The 22,435-nt window shown below is 35.7% G+C and overlaps 1 protein-coding gene across 1 annotated transcript in view; it reads left to right on the forward strand.

Moving 5' to 3' along the window:
* Positions 1-22,435, forward strand: part of COL25A1 (collagen type XXV alpha 1 chain) — a 477,363-nt gene that overhangs the window by 358,681 nt on the left and 96,247 nt on the right. Inside the window, exons 11-12 of the mRNA XM_058721691.1 lie at positions 12,966-12,992; positions 15,471-15,515. Of these exons, the coding sequence (XP_058577674.1) occupies positions 12,966-12,992; positions 15,471-15,515 (72 nt within the window). The remainder of the gene's footprint in view (positions 1-12,965; positions 12,993-15,470; positions 15,516-22,435) is intronic.

Consider the following 22,435-nt stretch of genomic DNA (forward strand, 5'->3'; position numbering starts at 1 on the left):
TAAAACTTTTTTAAAAGAAAACTTCCATTATATACATAATGTATATATATATACATTATATACATATATATATGGGATACATATATATATATATAATGTGTATATATATATATACATATATATAAACAAATCAAATATATACATATAAACAAATCGCATGTATATATCTCAGTGAATTTCCACAGTGAACATAACTATACAACCACAAACCAGCAAGAAGTACAATGTTAGCAAACCCCTCTTTACCCTCCAGTCACCATCTGCCTCTTACCAAAGGTCACCACCATCCTGATTCTGCCACCATAGATTAATTCTGCTTGCATTTGAATTTTATATTAATAGAATCTTACAGTATATACACTTTTGTGTCTGGCTTCTTTGTTCAACATTACATTTGTGAGATCATCCACCTCTATTTTAATAGCCTTCACAGCTGCTTAAAAAAAATTAGGAGGAAGAACCTTACTTCCTTGACCTACCCCGTTAAAACTACATCACTCAAATAGCAGTAAATGAATGAATAGTCTGTCTGACCTTGGGCAAGTCACTTAACCTCTAATTTCTCATCCGTAAAGAAAGGATAATAATACCCTCTCTGCCTCCCTTATAAGGTTGCCAAAGACAAATGCAATAAATTAGGGGAAAGCACTTTAAAATACATAACGAAGAACTATATGAGTGTGTTATTATTATTATCACTCAGTTGTTCCCCCTAGAGTAAATTACAGGTGAACATGGATTTATATAACAGATGTATTCCTGTAAAGTTCTGTATGAATCAGATTTTCATAAATCAACATATCTTAAATGTTCTGGGGAATTTTGCTATTTCAAGCAATCCTATTCAGAGTCTTTTTGTGAAGCAATATAATCCTCTAATTCCTCTTCCCCTCTTAAAGTGAAATATTTCTATGGTTTAAAAAGCTATCATTTTTAAAAAAACAGTTATATTTGTTAACTTAAATAGCACTTATATATTTTAACCTGTATCAAAGAAAGAAGATGGTACTGAAAAAACAATAGTTTTCATGGAAACAAAAATTTTCACTGGAAATTTTCTTTGTTTTTCCTTTTAAATATTACATTCGTGTGCACACACACACGTGTGTGTGTGTGTGTGTGTGTGTGTGTGTGTGTTGACTAGAAGTCTGGTAGGGAGAAAAATACATTGCCTGAGTAGTTCTGGACTCAAAACTGCTTAGGGGAGTGAATGACTATAGACTGTGATCTCTTTTACTGATCTGTAACGTGTAGGCAGTCATTCCTAATTCATCTATCTCACTGGGTTCTGGTGAGAAGCAAATGAAAGAGTAATAATATGGAAATGCTTTATGAACTACAAAGAGTTCCATAAATAAGAAGTATCACTGTTAAGATGAATCCCCGGTGACATAACTTAGCATACAGAAAGGCCACTCTATGAAATATAAGGGATAAGAACCATGTGATTACAGCTATCAGTTACATTGCAGCGTATTAGATACTGTGATCGATAGTGCAACTTATTCCTTGGGTCCTATTTGCTGTTACCAGTTTTTATTTTTGGCCTTCTCCTATCATCTTACATTATCAATTTTTCATAACAATCGCCTTCTCATCCACAAGTTAAAACAAGGAAAGGTAACAAACAGCATGGCTCTCATCTTTTCCACAGTATGCAAAACTCACTACGTTTATCGATGTGGGTAGTGGAGGAGAGGGTCTTGAGAGGCACCGGAGAATTTCTCAAAATGTAAAATGTCTCTGATGATGAAATGAAAAAAACTAGGAGTGTTCTAAAATTAGCTCTTACAAAACCGTTTATGAGTGTGTCAGGTGGGGAATTAGTTTTCATAATCCAGGATATATATTTTATATGGCAAAAATAATCATCTGAAGATTAACAGCATCTCTGATAGAATAAAAAGGGCCTGCAGCAGTTCCACATTTATTTAATCCTGCTGTGCATCTATTCTGTAAACATGACCTTCGGGTTTTCTGAGAAGTTCAGGATGAGGTTTTCAAACACAGACTCTTGAGTTAAAATAAATTGGACTCCATTTAAATAAGAAGAAAACCGTTCTAGGTCATCAAACTAGACCCTAGAATCAAAGCGAGGACTGACCACAGTTGGAAGCTGCAAAGTTGTGAACCCTAGCACAAGTGATCTTTATTTTTCAAGTTTTTCAGAGGTTTAAATAGCTGTTAAAATCATATTTTTGAAATTATCTTTTCTTCTGACATTCTTACTGTTTCCTTCTTTGGTAAATAGTGGTAGGAATTCTCAAAAGCATAAAAGATAGATATGCCAACTCATCCCAATTTCCTGGAAATTATTTTTTGGTCCAAAGTGTCTACATCCAAGGCTTTATAGACCAAATCACTTTTCTTACTCTGAAACCCTTTCCTCCTCCCTCACTCTCCTCCCAAATATATGCAAATTCCATAGCATATCCATTTGTCTCTTTCTGAATTATGAGAGTACTTAAAATGTCACTCATTGGTTCCTGGTAGTGTCAGAGAGTTCAAAAGTCAGAAAAAAATCTGCGGTTATTGTTCCTTAAAGTGAAATTTGGACTTATGTTCTGAAGAGGTTATCGATATTTTCAGCATATTTTAATTTTGCCTGAAAACACATTTAATTCATTTGGCTCAAGTGAATATAATGCATTTTATGTTAGCTAATTACATAAGCATAAATAATTGCTTCTGCTTCAATTAAGATAAAATTGAAATAACTAATATGTGAAGATTTGCTTTAAATATATTTAGCTGTAATGCGTTGCTCTCCCCCATCTAAAACTCATCACTTTACTTTGCTCTGCCAGCTGTCTTGATCAGCAGGATGGCAGACATGAGAGAAAACAGCAGCCTTCTCTTTGGGATTATAACCTCGCAGAGAAAGCAAAACCCCAGACCTTCAAATCACAAATAACAAAAATGACCAAAACCATCCTTAGGATAGTTAGCTACTAGACTAGATTTTAACAATGGAATCTTGTTCAGTAAAACTGCGTTTAATTCCATTGTGCACACTGCCCTGCTGGGATGCCTTAGCAACCGTTCTAATGCTTCATTATCCTCACTTAATCTGATTGTCCGTGAAGTACAAGTAAATGCCCCTCTAACAGAGTCCTTCCCATCTCCATGGTGTTTTGGTCTAGAGCCTGTAATGTTTGGTTTTCCAAATGGACCAAGATAAAGTAGACAAGTAATACCTCCTCCTCCCAGTGCTGTTGCACAGCCCTGTCCAGTTGCCCAACTCAAAGGAACTCAGTGTGAATTCCTGTGCCCTGGACTTCTACAGAAGTGTCAAAAAGTCACGTTGGTGTGGTAATAGAGAGTGACGTTTGACTTGTCTTTAAAGCTGGCTCAGTGTTTTAGAAACAAAAAATTGACTTCTGAAGGAGCATTTTCGGTAGTGGTTTAAGAACACAATCAAGGGGCGCCTGGGTGACTCAGTCAGTTAGGCATCCGACTTTGGCTCAGGTCATGATCTCACAGTTTGTGAGTTTGAGCCCTGCATCACTCTTTGCTGATGGCTCTGAGCCTGGAGCCTGCTTCAGATTCTGTGTCTCCCTCTCTCGCTGCCCCTCCCCCACTCGCACTCTGTGTCTCTCTCTCTCTCTCTCTCTCTCTCTTAAAAATAAACATTAAGAAAAAATTTTTAAAAAGAACACAATCAAGTAACATAAATATGAAAAGATAGTCTCCAAGGCTGAATACATTACGGTCTGTATTCTTCTCTATCTCATTTCCTTTTTTAAACAACCTCTAGGATGTGCATCAGCTCTATTTTTAACTATCTTACACTGGTTCCAGATAAAGGTCTAGTAAGCTATATCATATTAGACAAATTAAGATATCTAGGTTTTAGATGCCACATCTGTAAAAGTGGTGAGACTAAATGATTGATATCTGAGTCCTCTTCCATATTTGAAGTCCATCATTCTATTCTGTTTTCATTATAAATGCACAGATAAATATTATATAGCCATTTAGCCATATTATATATGCACATCTATATACTCTATAAATAACTAGATACAGTAAACAACAGTCATGTATTAAGTTTTAATGCAAGAAAGCCTTAAAAATGGTCTCCTTCAATTTATAATCAACCTCTCTATTTATCATTTCTTTTAACTTTAGGATCCAACATACTGTAGAGCTATACGAATGCAAAATGTCGTTCTTGTATGAAGAGATTAATGAAATTCAAATCTCTTTACCAAATTCTGTTAGATTACCTAATCTCTCTGTTAGATTAAGAAGAAATTTCTCAAATAAACTTGCGTCCATATAAGTCCTGTGCCTAACATCTGCAGATTAAGGGCAAATGTGCAAATTTTAGGGCAAGAGTACACATGGAAGCCCTTATACAATGTGTTGAAATATTTAACAGGTATAAACCAAATTAATAAACTGGCAAGTAAAATACGTTGTCCTGTGACCTTCACAGGTATGTCCGCATAGTGACTTGAAAAGTTCAAATGCGGAACTGTTGCACTCCTTGGAGATCCAAGGCAGAGTGTGGTAGCATGCAGAGAGCTGTGCCCCAGCTCTGGCCTCTGAACCTGGCCTGCTCCCTTTCCATCCTACACCTACCTCATCCTTCAGCTTTATGAGACTGGGGCTTTCACCTGAGGACATTCTGGGATGTTCACAGGATCGAACTATATCCACATGCCTCAAAATACTTTTTCTTCTTCCAGTTTACTGTGCACACCGGTGGTGTGGTTCACCTTTGGAAGAACAGACCCGAAGTAGAGGCAACTGTGCATAAACTGAATGACCAAATGATATGAATCAATGAATCGATAACTCAAGTACTAATACAAAGGAGTCACCTTTATATTTTTCTCCTAACAGGTGTCATTGCATACCAGGAGTAGGAGTAGGCAGGATAAATCCAACAGAATCACTATAAAACTTCTTTTTCTCCTTCATCTTCATAAATTCATTTGTGTGTTATAGATTATTTGTATGTCTGTGTTCGTGAGTATGTGTGGTATAACTAAAAGACTGATTTTCATGAAGATAGTGGAAAAGTAATTGTATCAATTTCTAGTCACGCTATGTGGCTATTTGTAGAGTAGAGTGTAAAAGAGAAGAAATCTTAGGAATCATCTAATATTTCACTTCACAGATAAAGGGATAACATCAGAGTGGTTAAATAACTTGACCAAGATCACAAAGCAGTCAGTGGCAGAACGAGGATGGAATTCAGTTCACCTGACTGTGTTTTATACGGTCTAGATTTGTAGTTTGTAATATAAGTGTGGCCATTTAAATTTAAATTTAAACTAAATAAAATTTTAAATCCAATTCCTAATAATTGCACTAGCCACACTTCAAGTGTTTAGTGGCCTCTTGCCTTAGTGGTTACTATACTGGATCTAGCAAAATAGACCACTGCCATCATTCCAGAAAGTTCTGATGGACAGTATTGGTCTAGATAGAACATAAGCCTGAATAGTAGATGAGTATATATTATCATCCTAAATTTATGGCCTCCTTCTGCTGATCATGGGATATTTAAACGTTAGCAGCTAGTGTTTCTCAGCATTGTTGATTTAAAATAGGAAAAGCACTTACACTTTACTCAATAGAAATATTTTTTTACTGAGTGTAGTGTACAGTGATAGGCCTTTGTGAACCATAAATTTGTTTCCTTTATGGCACGCTAGGGAAGTGTGCTTAATCACAGAGGGCAGAGGAAGCCTGTTAATTTTTCCTTCTTTCCGGGTCATTTCCATTTTGAGTTCAGCAACAAGAAACAATTTATTAAATATTTAGAAGGGATGGAATGAGCTAATTTCAGCTCTGGATATCTGGTGAGAGGTGATAGAGTCTCTGTTTTGGGACCTAATCAGAACACAGATTCTCAAATACCTAGCTTTGTCTTTAATCTGAGGTGGTAGTTAATGCTCAATGTTTAGTCTTGGGTCCTGGTTTTGTTAACTAGTGAAAAAAATGTATTACTTCTTTAATTTCCTGAGCTTTAAGAGACCTTCCTTACAGAGGTCATGGCTTCATAATCTTGAGAAACACCAATAAATGACTCATCCCTTTTACCCCCAAAACTCAGCACATGAGATGAATAAGTCAGAAAGAATTTATTCTTTTTAAAAAATAATTACTCCATTTAAAACTTTTAAATCAAATATTCACAAATTTCTATAAAGACATGCCATGTTATTGATAGTCTCCAAAGTAGACCTGTTTTTAGAGGAAATAATGGAAATTGTTTAATAATAAGAATTTGAAATATAATAGAAATTATGGAATTGTATATATAATTGACACAAAAATCCCAGATACTTAAAGAGAAACCACTGCCTCAAAACTGGGAACTCCTTTCGATGATAGAGGTATGGTGGTTTGAGTGGTAAAATGGTGGAGGAAATCCAGTAAATGCAATTTAATAATTTTTATATTCATTAATTCACTCTTTCAATTTAATCAATATTTACTTGCTAGGCCCTGACCTAGGTACTGAGGATGTAAAATATATGACCTGAAGAATTTGCTGCCTAGTCAGATAGATTTTATAAATATGTGAAATATTAAGATATAGCCAGTTGAAATGTGCTAGAGAAGCAAAGAGGATAAAAACCAGCTCTGTCTGGGTGCCTTGGAGAAGTCTCACAAAGGAAGTGAATTATGACTGCTGAGCCTCGAAGAATTATTAAGAACTTCATGTGAAGACTAATAGGAGACTGCTTGGGAAAATATACATGATTAGGTGTGACTGAAGACAGAGTCCATGAAAGACTCAAAACAAGATATGAGGCTCTCCCATCTCAGCACTATCCCCCTCTTCCTTGTTTATGCTGTGTTCCTTCATACCCAGTTCAACTAAATCATTGGCTTTTACACTGAAAACATTTCAGCACACTCTCTTATATTCTAAACATTTCCCAATAGTTCCTAGTTTGGCATTTCCACACACTTCAGCTATGAAATCTGAATCTTGTAAAACATGACTTGAATTATACTCCAGACATACATATAATAGTGGCTAGAGTTTATGCTTCATGACCGCCCCTCATCAAACATCCAGATAGAAAATGGAATTTTATATATCTTAAATGAATTCTTCCTAAGACAAATTTTCATTGTTTATTTCAAATTTCCTCCTACTCCTTATAAACCAGGCTAATGTGTTTTCTGATCTTGTGATGCATTTGACCAGGTTAATATTTTTCAAAAAGTTATAATTACAGTCTTTTATACCACGTCCCTGAGAAATTCTGATACTAACATTTTATGACTCCAGAAGTTAGATGATATGTGTTATCATTCTTCCCTATAGAACCTGACTTTAATGTATTTTCTTCATTTCGCCTTTTATTAAATCATGGAAAAATTCTTAACTCAAGAAGGAAATAATTTTAAATGGCTTAATAGTTTAGGACTTCTATCCTCCCCTTCACAGATGGACCACCTCTTTCTTGTTCCCTGTGTTTTTTATTACAGAAGCTGGTTGTATATTCTTGTATCCAGAAATGACCAGCAGCTTTCAAAGCTTCAAATTTTACTGTTAGCCATCAGGGACACAACAGGAACTGTGTCCGCCCCCTGCTCACACAGAACATCATTTCCTAATAGCAGGCAACCAGAACTTGCCTTGAAACACCTCCCAAGAGGCAACCCAAAGCACATCATTTAGAAACTCTGCATCCTGTTTAAGTAATTAATACCTCAATCAAATTTGTACTAACGTTGGTGGTGTCAGAAGAATTCATTAATTTTTTTCCATTCCATTTCATTTCATTTCCATTCCATGATCAAGCTTTTTTTTAATTAAAAAGTGTTTTTTTTTTAATTTTTACAAACTAGAAAGTGCAGCCAATGCATAATGGTTATAGATACATCCATTTCTTCACTGTGTGCTTTGAAGATTAACTTAAGTTGATAATTCTAGCTATGGTTTGCATAATGGCTCTCTGAAGTACATTAGAGGCCTCGGACCTACATCCACATCCACATCCACAACACTTTCCGTATTAATGAGACTGTATAACTAAGATGATTTTTGCTTGGTTGTGTTAATGTAGAAGCCATGAACTGAATTCCTCCACTCATTCTTGCATTTAGAAGTAATCTCGAGGCTATTAGAGTATGCCAGTAGTGTTAGAATGACTTGGGTAAATGCCAGGGTGAAAAATCTTCTCATGAACATCTTGAGACACTGTTGTCTATGGTACACGAAAAATTTGTCTTATTTTATGTATTTATTTATTCCTATCATTGTTATTATTCTCAAAGTAAACACTGTTGTGCTTACAAAAACCTATAAGGCCATACAAATATGATCTCCCTTCCCTATCCATATTGCCACCTTCAACTACCTACCTGTAGCCTGCTCAGTGTTCTTTAAACACACTTAGCCTGTGCCCATCTCTTGGCTTTTGTACTTGGTATTCCCTTGCCTAGAACATTCTTTTCCCTTCTAGATGCATGCCTCTGCCTGACCTCCTCCAGAGCGCTGTCCAAGAGACACTTTATCCCTGAGGCCTTCACTAAGTACCCCCCACACTTTACAATACTACCACATCTACTTCTCCTAATCCTTATTCCTGTTTGCTTTAGCACTTAACCACTTGACACACTTTATATTTTACTTGTTTATTTGTTTATTGTCTTTCTCCATTCACTAGAGTACGAAGTCTAGGAGGGCATGCAGTTTTGTTTATTTTGTTCTCTGCTATTTCCTCAGCACCAAGAAAATTGCCTGACACTCAGTGGGTACTAGAAAACTATTAAGTGGATGAATTAATGAATGCAAAAGGATTCACTGAGCAATTACCATATGCCAGCTACTGTGCATGACAGAAGACATTTAGTGTGAAGAAAGAAGTAACCAGACAATTACAATACTGTTGGTAAATTCTATGAAGGAAGTGCTGTCATAAGGGTGCTTTGGAAAACAAAAGAAGGGAACCTAAGCCCATGCGTGGGGGCAATGAGCTCTGAATGATGGAATGGGTAAAGAAGGGAGGACCAACAGAAGGAAGTCCATTAGGAACAGACAGCCAGTGGTACAGAGTTGCAGAGATGTGAAAACATGACTCGTGTGGTGAACCACCACTATTACAAAAGCTCTGACCTTTCTCAAAAGCTATGGAAAGCCATTGAAGGGTTTTCAGCAGAGGAAAGGTATGAACCGATTAGTCTTCTAGAAAACTCACTCAGGCAGCACTGTAGAGAGAGGTGGAAGGAGACGAAAGGCTGATTGGCCCTCAGGTAGATGCCCATCAACTATGTGGGAGAGAAGAGTGTTTGAACAAGGGCATAGTAATACAGCTGATGGAAAGGGCAGGAGGGAGTGATTCTTGAGTAATTATCTGATGGGCTAGGAGCAGGAAGACTAAAAGATCACTCCCAGACCTGAATAACACACTTACTGGTGAAGGCAATCACCAAATGAAGACTATCATATTTCTTTGACTTACTTGTTCACCATAGTCTACCTATTTTACATGATCTTTATATATGGAATCTAGCAGGGGTGAAGGTAAATAGGAAAGAATATCAAGTGTGCTGTCTAATTTATTTCTTGTTTATAAGTTTTGCATAGCTCTCCATGGTCTCTTCCATAGTATCACAAAAACCTTGGTTTAAATTTTTTTCTGCATCTAGATGAGTGATGTTATTACTCCGCACTTAGAATTTTTCAATGGCTCACTGGGTTTTTATCTTTCAAATACTCACCTAGAACCTGTACCTAAACGAGTGTATTTTAAGGTTTAAATTACAGTTTAACACGTTTGGAGTTAAAGAGATACAGTTTAATATGCAGAGATTCTATATGTTGTACAGTTTTTAATCTTGAGACATAGACACAGAAATTACTTTGAAAAATAGAAGAGATGAGATTATTCCCACTTAAATTGGTTCCTTACAAAGCATATGCAAATATAAAGGTGCCCACCAAGAAAATATCTAGAAAGCAACACTTTATTGATTAATAAAAGTAGAATTAAAAATATTGACCCTTATTTTAGAAAAATTGATTTGATCCAAACACAAGTCATGGAGATAATAATAATGGAATTATTTTTAAAATCTTAAAACACTAGAATAATTGGCTTTAATTTAGGAATCATAAAAGCACTAGTTTGACTAGTAAGTAATGAACTTATGACATTTTTATCTGAGCCATTATTCCAATGACTTTTGAGCACACTGAAAATATAAATAAGTTTAAGAAGGTTAGATGGTTAGTGAATGGTTCTATGGGATTTTCCCATAACCTTATTAACTTATGTTTATAGTCAAAACCAGAAGATTATTCAAATGTGAATATCTTAATCAACTGGTAGCAACATATTCTAACTTCAAAATCAATTTTTGATCAGTGAAGCTTTCATTGGTAAAGTTAAATTTAATGACCACAATGTCACAGATATATAATGAGATAATTAACTAAGGAAACTCAAAACACATACATATAAGCAAAATCTTGTTCAGCAAAATAACTCTTTGGGGTGCGCTCGTGCCCGTGTACGTGTGTGTGTCTATACTTACTCAAATGTACGTCTGTGCCTTATATCCAGTTCCACTTTATTCCCACTCCCCTGCGAGTAACAGATGACACTCTCCTTGGCTTGCTACCATTTTTCCTGCCAGTGAATTCAAAGGAATATATGCACATTTTTGGTAGCTGAGAATATACCCTTGGCAACGTAGTTATGAATAATCCACAAGACATGTATTCACAATTCAAAGCTAATGTTACATTTTTAAAACTGCTTTTTTTTAGAGTTTAGCAAAAATAGAAATAATTTCCTAACTGTGAAGAAAAAGTTTTTATTTATTTTCTCTATTGCTATCCTTTGATTTTCATGAAATATTGTGTTGAAATAGACAATTTAATTTTATGGATTTCACAGTTATGGGTAGTCTTTCTAAATCTTTGATTTAATGTGATCATGCAACAGAGACAATATGCGAAAATACCAGACATGTTAGTCTCTAGTTAAAACACTTGATTTCGGAATTGCTCTGATTTCCTTTCCTGGGTTGTCCATCAATGTACCAAACTGTCAGTTGTACTGAACAATATTTTTTCAAGTGGCAAAGTTAAGTTTAAATGGGAAACAAACCTTTTTGAATTGAACATATACATTCTCAGTCTAAACACTGAATTAATGCACCTTTTGTTATATGATTTCCTTTCTAACGTCAACATTTTAAGAAGTGAAATGCCCTGGAGACGCTTGGGAAAATGGAATCATAGACCATGATAAAACCCAAATCGTCTTCGACTGTCACATCTCCCATCACTACAACTTCCAAATTCTGCCTTTACTTAGCATTAGCATTCACTTCCCAAACAATTTACCCAAGTGAGGGATGATTAAACCTGTTTATGTACTAAGGGGAAGGAACTGGTTTGAAGCAGGAGGCCCTGATACAGATGCAGGGATAATTGATGGAGAAAGATCCCCTAGGACAGAGGCAAGGATGGATTCCAGAGTCTACTGGATGAATCTTCCCGCAGAGGAGTGTCTCTTTTCCCTCTGACATAGGAAGGAGGTCCACGTGGGTTTGGATTGATGAGAGACATGATGTTGAGGGAATTTACACCTGATACCCTCTGTTTTCTCTGCAAAATCTGAAACAGGGAAAGTTTTAAATACAAGGAGTGAGATAGGGAAGGAGTATGTCTGACCGCACAGATATGCCGGATAACAAGCTCATTAAGAGGCTGGTTGGTTGAGTAAATAAAAAAGGAACATACAAAGGTGATATTGCACAGTGCACTTTCAATAACCTACAGCTGATTTTATGAGGAAATTCTTACTCTTCCTGTGAGGATTACGAAATAATTTATGAGGAACAGATTCTGTGAATGCTCCTAAACATTGTGTATTTTTCATAAAAACTTATGAATGACTAATTCTCCCTCTAATGTGCACTCTCGTGCTTTCTTTAATGTTACAGAATATGACTTAAGATGCTGATTGTCTGAAATGTCACACAATGAAAATAGGCTAGTAATTGGTAAGGTATAATGGAATACAGAGCTTGTTAACATGAAATGATAGAGTAAGCCAGCATTATAAAAAGTATAACTGTTAAAATATACTAAAATTAAAAGTGTTTTTGAAAGAATTAGAAAAATGCTTAATATTTTTTTTATTTAAAAATAGACATAAATAGAGTTATAACTGTGTATCTTTGTGCTCTTTTCCACCATCCCAAAATTGTGCCTTGTTCTACATTAAGTGAAAAGGATTCCAATGCTGACTTTGTGGTTGAAAAACTACCAAATCTGAGAACTGCCATATTTTCACTTTGTATGTAAATTTCCCCATTCATCTTCCTAAATATCATATTCTCCACCCCCCCCCCCCCCCAGCCCCCAGTATCGTAGGTTATCAACAGCTGACCACATCTTTTGTTCCTTTTCTGGTACACCCTAGGTGCTACAACTGATCTCGGCATCCCCTAGTTTGTAAACCAGTTTTTGTGTAGGTCAATTGGCCACATTTCATAAGAGGAAGAATGGAGTAAAACATGTTTCTTTGTGATGCTATTCGATTATTTCCTTTGCAAATCTGCTTACCGAAGTTTTGCAGATGCAGAAGTCAAATAACGTGCCTGTTCGTTGGGGAACCGCACTGCATTTTAACTGCTTCTGGCAGCTACATCTCCAGCCTTCTAAATGAGATTGATGTGATAGATTTTCAGGTATTTGAAGAAACAGATGCTTGTAACAGCCAAGGTTCTTTTTTTAAAGGAAAAATCTGAATCTTACTGCATATGTTTAATGTTCTTCAAAAGAGAACAAGAGAGAAGAAAAGACCTATTGTGTACTTCCAACCAATAATTTTCGTTTTCCTCGATGTACAAAACATCAGCATATTTCTGCACAGCAAAGGGATCCTTTGCAGACTACGACAGTTTTAATTGGTCATTTAAGTTTAAATGGTTACATTATTATGTTAATTGAATAGTTTTTCTTTTTTTAGGGTCCTCTGGGGCCTCCAGGACAAAAGGTAGAGTATAAACAGTACTGGGGAAGTAATTATGTTCGCATTGCCTAATGGCTAGCATGAGAGGTGAATAGAATTAGCTACTGTAAGCCATGCCGAAGCAATCTGGTTTGTGCATTTTGCTTTCTAAAAATACAATCATATAATGTGAGCCATTAGATTTCTAATCAACTCCATTATAGAAAATCCAATATATCCAGAGTAAATTCTTTTTAAGCTGTCTGCCCCGATCTTGTAGGTTATTGAACTTTTAATTAAAATAGTGGTAAAGCATTGTGACAAAACTTAGAATTTGAAGGGTCAAATGACATTGCAGATTGAATGCATCGTCCTGCTCAAATATATTATTACCAAATGACCTTAGCACTGACCAGAACAAAAGATTTACTTGTTTGGTGACTGTATTCGATTGGCCCACTAGTGTTTTCCTTTGCTTAGGTGACTTCCTGATTGTCATTTCTCAGTCATCAGAATTCACCATTACATTCTGATGGAAAGAGTCTAGTGCTTCTAAAATAACATCAGTACTACAGTAGTAAATATATCAATAGCAGGTAGATGGCCCGCTGCCAACAAAATATCGCTAAGTCTCCATTCCCTGTTACAACTCCCACCTCACAATGGGGGGAACAGGGATATTTAACCTGAAGAAAACTAAAGAAAACAATTGTGTTACAACAGGTGGAAAAGTGATTATTCTTTATCTTTGGAATCCATCAAAGATAGAGACTTCTTATCCCCCAAGTGCTGGGCATGTGGCATCTGTTGAAACATAATCCTACAAACCAAGTAAAAGCCAATGAGTTGTGAGACAACTTGTGTATAAGAACACTTTGTCCTGCGCAATAATGTCTCTATTAAGCATGGTGTGAAATTGTAAAGCTACCCTAATCCACATGCAACCAGGATAAAATTACTGCCTGAGGCTTCAGGAAGTCTTTTAATGACCCACTCGATATAATTACCAAAAGCACTAAGGAACTTGCTATCTCAATTTGTTTTGCAAATAATAACTATACATATTTTTTCATGACTATGTTTTTAATAGACTTTCTCTCTCAGAGCAGTTTCAGGTTTATATTTACTCTTTTTTTTAAAAAAAAAAAACATTTTCCCATTATTACTAAAGAAATTTAATATTGTACATCAACTTAGGAAAATCTAGTGTGAGACAAAGAATAAACACATTTTATTTAAAAAATGGTTTCTCCAGGGGCGCCTGGGTGGTGCAGTCGGTTAAGCGTCCGACTTCAGCCAGGTCACGATCTCGCGGTCCGTGAGTTCGAGCCCCGCCTCAGGCTCTGGGCTGATGGCTTGGAGCCTGGAGCCCGTTTTCGATTCTGTGTCTCCCTCTCTCTCTGCCCCTCCCCCGTTCATGCTCTGTCTCTCTCTGTCCCAAAAAAAAAAAAAAAAGTTGAAAAAAAAATAAAAATGGTTTCTCCAGAGCCTGAAAGGGAAATGACATCACTATTTTAAAACATTTGTTGGGGCGCCTGGGTGGCTTAGTTGGTTAAGCATCCAAATTTTGGTTTTGGCTCAGGTCACGATCTCATGGTTCGTGGGATTGAGCCCCACATCGGGCTTTGTGCTGACAGTGCAGAACCTGCTTGAGATTCTCTCCCTCTCTGTCTGCCCCTCCCTGTGCATGCACTCTCTCTCAAAATAAATAAACTTTAAAAATAAAGTAAAAAATAAAAATAAAAACATTTGTTAATGTTTCTATATCCAGGTAAATGTCATAGATTTTTTCAGGTGACATTAGGTTTCTTATCCTCAGTTCATCCCACCTGTGTCCAACTATTCATAATCATCCATACACATGTACATCCATGTCCCAGTGGGCATGCACATACACACACTTAACAATATTTGATGTACTGTTGTGTTATTCCTACTCCCTGTTTAACATTTGTAACACCTTTTCTAGTATTTAGGCGACATATTCACACTCACATGGCTTAAATGTACTCCCTGAAAGTCTGGGAGAAAATGCTTCAAATACAACAAACTTGAGTTTACAGTATGGATCTCCTTTTTGACTAATTATGGAACAAGTGATTATTATTTTAATTACCTTTTGTGTTATGGTATTTAAACTCCTGAAATTCAAGAGTTACTGTTACTGCTAGGTTTTTCCAGATGGAACTAAACCAATCTAATTCTTAAAAGCACCCAAATTTAGAGCCAGATGTCTTTCTGATCACTGTAGATCTCAATTTGTGATGTGAATTTCTTTAAAATCATATTAGGGTTAAGTGGATATTTGGAAACATGGTTAAATTTAACTGCATAGTTTCTGGGAATGCTTGATAATCTGCTTACATTATATATTTGAATACAGTGGATAAGATCTGAAAAACTTAGCCTCCCACACATGTTTTAGCAAAGTAAAGTTATGGCTGACATAACTAATAGAATATAAATTTAGACTTGAAATATTTTGTGATTACATCTACTTAATTCAATCATGTCTCTACTTAGGGTTCTGTTGGAATGCCTGGAATTCCAGGGGTGAATGGTCAAAAGGTAAGTTCTATAGAATATTTTTGATGATTTTAGGGGGATTCAAATCACAGAATTATTCTAGTCGGTAATGTTAGTAAAAAGTTTACATACTTATAAAAACATGACATATGCTTTTGAAATATGGGGACGTTATGGTGCAAAAGATCAAACTAATTTAATTTCTAATGATACAGTAAATAGAAACTCTTAGAAAAATTTCCATTTTACTTTGATAAGTTTTGTAGGCGATACAACTATGTCTCTCTTATAAATATATAAATATACATGGAATAGGAAAAACTTTGTGTTTAACATTAATTGTGATAAACAAAATATGCCCAGGTTATTCTTGTCATGACAAAAGTAACATGTATTATTTCCTTCATTAACAAAAGTTATTCTTACAGAAGGAGCCTATTGGAATATTCTGAATCTCGGAGCAAGCTCTTTTTACTGTTAAGAAAAATAAGGATTTAAATAGATTTGCCAAGCTCTGGTAGTACACTTTTATTGTTCTGTTAATAATGAGGGGAAAATAAAATAAGAAAACCCTGCAACTCTACATAGACACGTGTGTGTGTGTGTGTGTGTGTGTGTGTGTGTGTGTGTGTGTGTATCTATTCAGCAACATACTTACCGGTTGGACAGAGAGCATCTAGCATCATCCCACAGGTGGGTCTGCTATTCTTTGCTCCCCAACAGTTCTGACTGGCTTTTCAATCTAAAATCTCTACAGAGACCAGGAAAGCCATAATGGCAGCTAACAAAGCCAGTCTACCAGGAGCCAGGGAGCTGGGCTAGGGACTTTCTTGCCTCCCTCAGAGTTTTTGGACTGGCCCTGTGAAATCTTTTTTTTTTTTTTTAATTTTTTTTTTTTTCAACGTTTTTTTAATTTATTTTTGGGACAGAGAGAGACAGAGCATGAACGGGGGAGGGGCAGAGAGAGAGGGAGACACAGAATCGGAAACAGGCTCCAGGCTCTGAGCCATCAGCCCAGAGCCCGACGCGGGGCTCGAACTCACGGACCGCGAGATCGTGACCTGGCTGAAGTCGGACGCTTAACCGACTGCGCCACCCAGGCGCCCCTGGCCCTGTGAAATCTTATGACCCATAAGCTGTGTTCAACAGAGAATTTTAAATCCATGCACTCTGGATTAAATTCTGAAAACATAATGAGCCCAATGCTTACAGACAGAATAGTCCTATTAGTGACCTTTCCCATTTTGTCCATCTTTTCTTCTCTAATAAGACATTAACAATCACTATTTAAAACCTATTGAGTGGCTAGCAAAAGGCATGAGTCTGCCACGTAGAGGCCACATGAATTTTGGCCAAGTCCTTGAATTCTTTGGCCTCCGTTTCCTCATCTATAAAAGGGAGACAATAACAGTTTCTACCTGTTAGGATCAATATGAGGATTAAATGGTAAGTAGACATGAAACCCTTATGGCAGTGTTTGATTTTATAATTAAACTTTTCCTTCATTTTATTTTAATGAAATTCTGGAAATTTGACTGACCTGTGTCTTAAAAGAGGCTTGCTGCTTCCAGAATTACTCAATTCCTAGTGAAATTAATGTCCTCAACCAAAGCTTATGGTATCCTTTAGTCCACAACCAAGCACTGTGCAGCTATCAGCACTGAACTGCCCAGGTCACTGCTCTATTTTCCACTTAATAAAATGCATGTCTGTTTGCTTCACAAATCCTGGTGAAGAGCAAAGATTAACTTTCTATTTAGAACATTGCAGATCATGGAAGGAAACATAAAAATTTGAAAGTATATTCACTCTCAGATGGATTTTAAAATTACTTAAGTCAAGATAATATTTACAGAAGACAAAATATAGATATAACAGGAATGTTTTTTAAATTGTAAAAAACAAAGCTTGTACACCTAATGTTTTTCTTTCTCTTCTTTGCTTTTCTTTTTTTTTTCAACTTTGAGGCAATCATGAAAATTTATAGAAACCTTTAACCTGAAACAAAACAACTTTAAAACTGTCACATATATGTTTATGAAGACCATGTATTCTTTATTTTTGCAGAGGAAATATGCAATTTCCTTAGCAAGAGAAAGGAATGTGACATTTTCTTGTCCTAGTCACCAAGTTTAAATTATATTTCAAGGAAATAGACAGTTAATATTTGCAGTTTTATGTCTTGTTATACATCTTTGTGGCATTTTAAAGTGTTTTCTATAAGGCCTAGGGAAGTTAAATAATTTCACACTTTTATTAAGGTATTAGCAAAATGTAGCTTAAGATTGTTTCTTCTTACTCCATGGGATTTAACCTAAAACTTTGCGAATAAAATTTCTGTTAATGCTAGTCATTATCTAATATTTGCTATATCATCTTTAGGAAAATAAAGTGCAAAAACTATGAGTCCCTTTCATTGAAATAGCAGGTCATTGAGACAGTAAAAAAAAAAAAAGCTGGAAATAGAGTAATAATTCTGTACTTAAGCATATGAAATGTGTTTTGGATCTCTATAATTTGTTTTTCTAAGAAAAGAGCTTACAATGATATAATTTTTTAAAGCACCTAAATGTTCTCAAACTGTCTTAAGAAAATATTTTTTCCTACATCACAATTTCACTTTTCCAAAGAAGTACTTTTGTTGCTCAGAAAACAGTTTTCAGATGATTAATGAAGATCTGATTTCTAAGCCATCAGAAATACAACAAATAACAACTATAAAATACAAAGATTTTTTCCTTATAAAAAAGAAAGAAAAGTAAACTGTTTTAAGAATATATTTTGTTTGTTTTCCATCCATTCAGATTGACAAAACTGGTGATTGGCTTTGGCCAATACACTTGGTAGTGAGTTTTTTTTTTTTTTACACTATTTTCCTTCAAATATTGGCACTGTAACTGCTAATCGAAATATTTCCTATTTTTGTAATGTCTTCCAGTTATTCAGATTGTATTAGGAGAAAGGACTTACATAAGCAGGAATATGGCATTAAACCTTAATCTAGCTCTTTCTGGCATCAAAATCCACAAAGGGCTCCCAAGTATCCTTCTGTGAAATGTGTGGTAGGAAAAAGTGTGGACTCTGCAGTCGGAGAGAGAATGCTTCAGATCCTCATCCTCATTTGGACAAGTTACATAATGTTTCTAAGGCTTAGGTGTAAAATGTAAACACAGACCTTGCAGTATTAACCAGATAATGTCCCTAAAGTGAACGCGATGTTATAGATGCTCAGTACATGTTACCAAGTATCTATAGTAGCAGTAGCAGTAGTAGGAGTAGGATTGTGCTATAAGAATTTCAGCAAATGAGTCCTAGGTTTATCCTCCAGCAGGGAGCAGAAGCCAGCTGAATCATGATAGGAAGAATATGAATATGCAAACAGACCCAGGAAGGTAAAATCTTTCTCTGTCCCCCGGCTCTCTCTCCACTCACCTGCCCAGGAGCGCTGTCCTGGCAGCAGGATGCCCTGTGCGTTCACCTCATGTGCAGCCTTTGAAAGACCCTTTTCCTGTCGGGGCTCAAGGCAGTTTCATTTGTAAAATGAGAGCTGTACTAATTTGTTTCTAAGTCTCTAAGAGATGAAGTCACCCGTGTCTCATTTCCAATTCAACCAGCTTCTAGCATTCTCTGTTCCCAATTCTGCAAGCTGTTGTTTCCATAATTTAGATTTGTTGCCAGCAGCCAAAGTAGTTGGGGCACAGTTAATACAAAGTCTCACCTAAAAACATGAAATGTTATCCTCTTCTTCTCAGCTAATCGTATTGGACACAAAAATTTTGTAATTCTCAAGAATAGATCTTGTTGGTTAAAGGTATAATTAACATTTTGTTTGTGGTCCAATATTCATTATCCCTGTCTCTCTGTCTCTGTCTCTCTCTCATACATACACACACCCACATGTATATATGAAGACATGTATATCTGAACATTTCCAAATTAAACCCTACTCCTCAGATATATTGGAGAAGTGGGAGATTTTAAAAATAATTTGGTAGTAGAACTGTCTTTTAAACTGAAGAATCCTTTGACAAAATAAATTGCTGTCTATAATTTTTGTATATGTGTGTGTGTGTATCAGAACTTTTTAAATCTCAGCTTTTATTAGGTGTTATTATCACCCCATATTTTTTACCCTTTCCATATTTTCACATTAATTGGCACTCATAAAAACAAATCATCATAATGACAGTTTACTTGCATAACAATCAGTGCCCAGCACTGTGCAAATGCCATCAAAGAGATCTAGGGACAAAGACAAAGTACTTTAAAAGTCTAATTGGTGCAGTTAACACCCTTGTCTGTTTGTTACTATGAAAATAATGATAAAGATTTTCAGGATTAAAAACCAATGGTTTTGTTTAAGCAAGCTAGAATTTTTCTCAGGCCCCACATTCCTAGAGATTGTCTCCAAAGCAAAAGACAAACATCAGAAGATCTTGTTCACGTATTTTTCAAATATTTTCTAGAATTTATTATTTTTGAAACTTCAAAACATAATATAAATAAAAAATGATGTTAGTGTATCATCTATGAATCTATCTCAGATAGCTATGTGATTTTTAAGGAACATTAAATTTTAATTAGTTTATAGTTATGGTATTTAGAGTTCCTTTTCATCTCTTATCCATGGGTCTCAGTTCTTCACTGACATTAATCCTCACAGCATACTTCTAATGGCATTTTTATTGTAAGTATATTTAGAGAGCAGATAAATTGAAGCTCTCAGACTTCCAAAGGTCAAGTCATTTATTCAAGTCTATTAAGCGGGCTATTCAATGAACTCAGTATTTTTTATTCTTGATTCACTTACTTTGACAACTAAATACACTCTTTTCTTTGGCTGCCTTGGATCTAACATTAAATAGTCTGAATTAAATTCCTGAAGAATTTGAATATATTATGTTCTGTTTGTTTTCTGGTTGGTTAGCTTAAGATTTTTCTATCACAGAATTTACTCAGTTATCCATTATCCAATACAGTTGTGACTTTCCAATTTAGACTTTAAAAAAAGATATTCAGAGTAAATGAAATAAGTGATTTCTGATTCCAGATTAATGAATAATTCAGGGAAAGTATCTTACAGCAATTCAATCATGTTGCAGGTTAAAGTTGAGACAAATTATTTTTGTTAATTTTTCTATTTCCTACAGTTAGCAATTATGTACCTTAGAATTCTAAGAACGCATGACTTTTTTCTCTAGTAATTATAACAATAGGATGCATCCTTTCTTCTTAAAGAAATACCATCATTTTCCTATTACAGGACATCCCAAGTAGTCAAATCACTTCATCCCTGAATGTGATTCGTACATTCTCAGGCATTTTTATATATAAGCTTACTCTTAAAGAGACTTTTCATTCAATTTTACTTGTTAAGTGGAACAAACAGTGTTTCTATTCTTTATGTAATTAACTTTGAGTTCCTTTAAAGAGGAGTGATAAGTTAGTTATAAGAGGTAGTTTAATGTTGACTTGAAATAAATCAAGTGTAGTAAAGATTTTTTAAAACTACTTTCCCCCTGATTTCTTTTCGGCATGTTACTTTAGAATTTGATAATAATTATCATTCTACCAAATTCTGTTATTCCACTAAAATATTGGGAGAGGGGAGGAACAAAACATGAGGGATGGGATTCCTAGGAAAAGGGGTGTACGAGAAGGCAAGCTGCTCACAGGCTGTTGCAAAACAAACAATAAAGCAAACGTGTTTGAATTATGATATCATCAAGTCCACTTATTTTCCATTTTAATTCAAAAGAGTATGTTTTGTAGAAAGGATCACAAAAATACTGATTTACTAGATCTGATTCACTTGCATACATAATCTGGGAAAGCTTTTTTTTTTTTTTTTAAACTTCCCATAAATGTATCCACAGATTCACTTGCTGATTTTTTCAATCATCCGTTCAGCCCTTACTCCTAAGTGCCAGGCACCATCTGAGCACTGACATTAAAGCTGTCTCTGCCATCATGGAATTTGCAGCCTAACTGGGGATGGGGACACTGAATGAACAGTTATACTAAAAAACGGTTACATTGCAGTATGAATGTGGCATAGTAGCATAGGGCAGCCCGGCCTAGTGCAGAGGGCCAACTAATGCTTCTCTGAATAGGTAAGTGACTATAAGCGAGACCTAACAGGTGAGCGGCGTTTGGCAAGGGGAGAGAAACTACCTCTATGGTGCAGTACTTACAAATTAAATTGCAGACCACCTTGGTCTTAGAATTTGGTTTCTAAAACACTGTATGATCAACTACTGTGGGGCTTTTGTGTTCATCATGGTCTACCTTCTCTCCAAGCTTATGACCTTTAAAATATTAAATCAATGTAAGCCACAAAGCCTGTTCTTGTATCATAAGCTCTGACCTCTAAATGATACTCTGGATTTTGGAAACTTGTATTAAGAACAAGGCTGCAATGAAATAACGTATTGTGACAATCCTAACAGGTTAGCATCTACCCAATTCCATCTATTTGATACAAGCCCACATTGTCAAATGGATAGTAACCATTTTCCAACTGTGAGGTAGCATCAGTGGGATTAATTTATGAGAAATTGAATTTCTTTCAGGATTCCCTTCTCTGCCTTCTCGCCTAATGCAGACAACACAAGCGTGCAGTTTATAGTAAATACTAACATGTATTCAGCATTTATTGTCAGGCACCGTCCCTGGTGTTGTGTGCAGAATAGCTCACTTATTCCTCATAGCAATACTATGAAGGGAGAACTAGCATTATCTCCTCTTTATTAATGAGGAAATGGGAGCGCAGAAAGGATAAATATTTTGTCCAGAGTTACCGAGGTGTTTGTGATGGAGTTCAGCATCAAAACCAGACAGTCTGATCTGACTGCACAAGACTCTGGTTCCACCATTGAGAATGAGGATCTTAAATTCAGAATATCTCAGCTCTGCCATTCAGTATTTATATGACCTTGGGCAAGTTACCTACCTTCTCTGAA

The sequence above is a fragment of the Neofelis nebulosa genome, chromosome 3, assembly GCF_028018385.1.
Source record: "Neofelis nebulosa isolate mNeoNeb1 chromosome 3, mNeoNeb1.pri, whole genome shotgun sequence".
Lineage (NCBI taxonomy): Eukaryota > Metazoa > Chordata > Mammalia > Carnivora > Felidae > Neofelis > Neofelis nebulosa.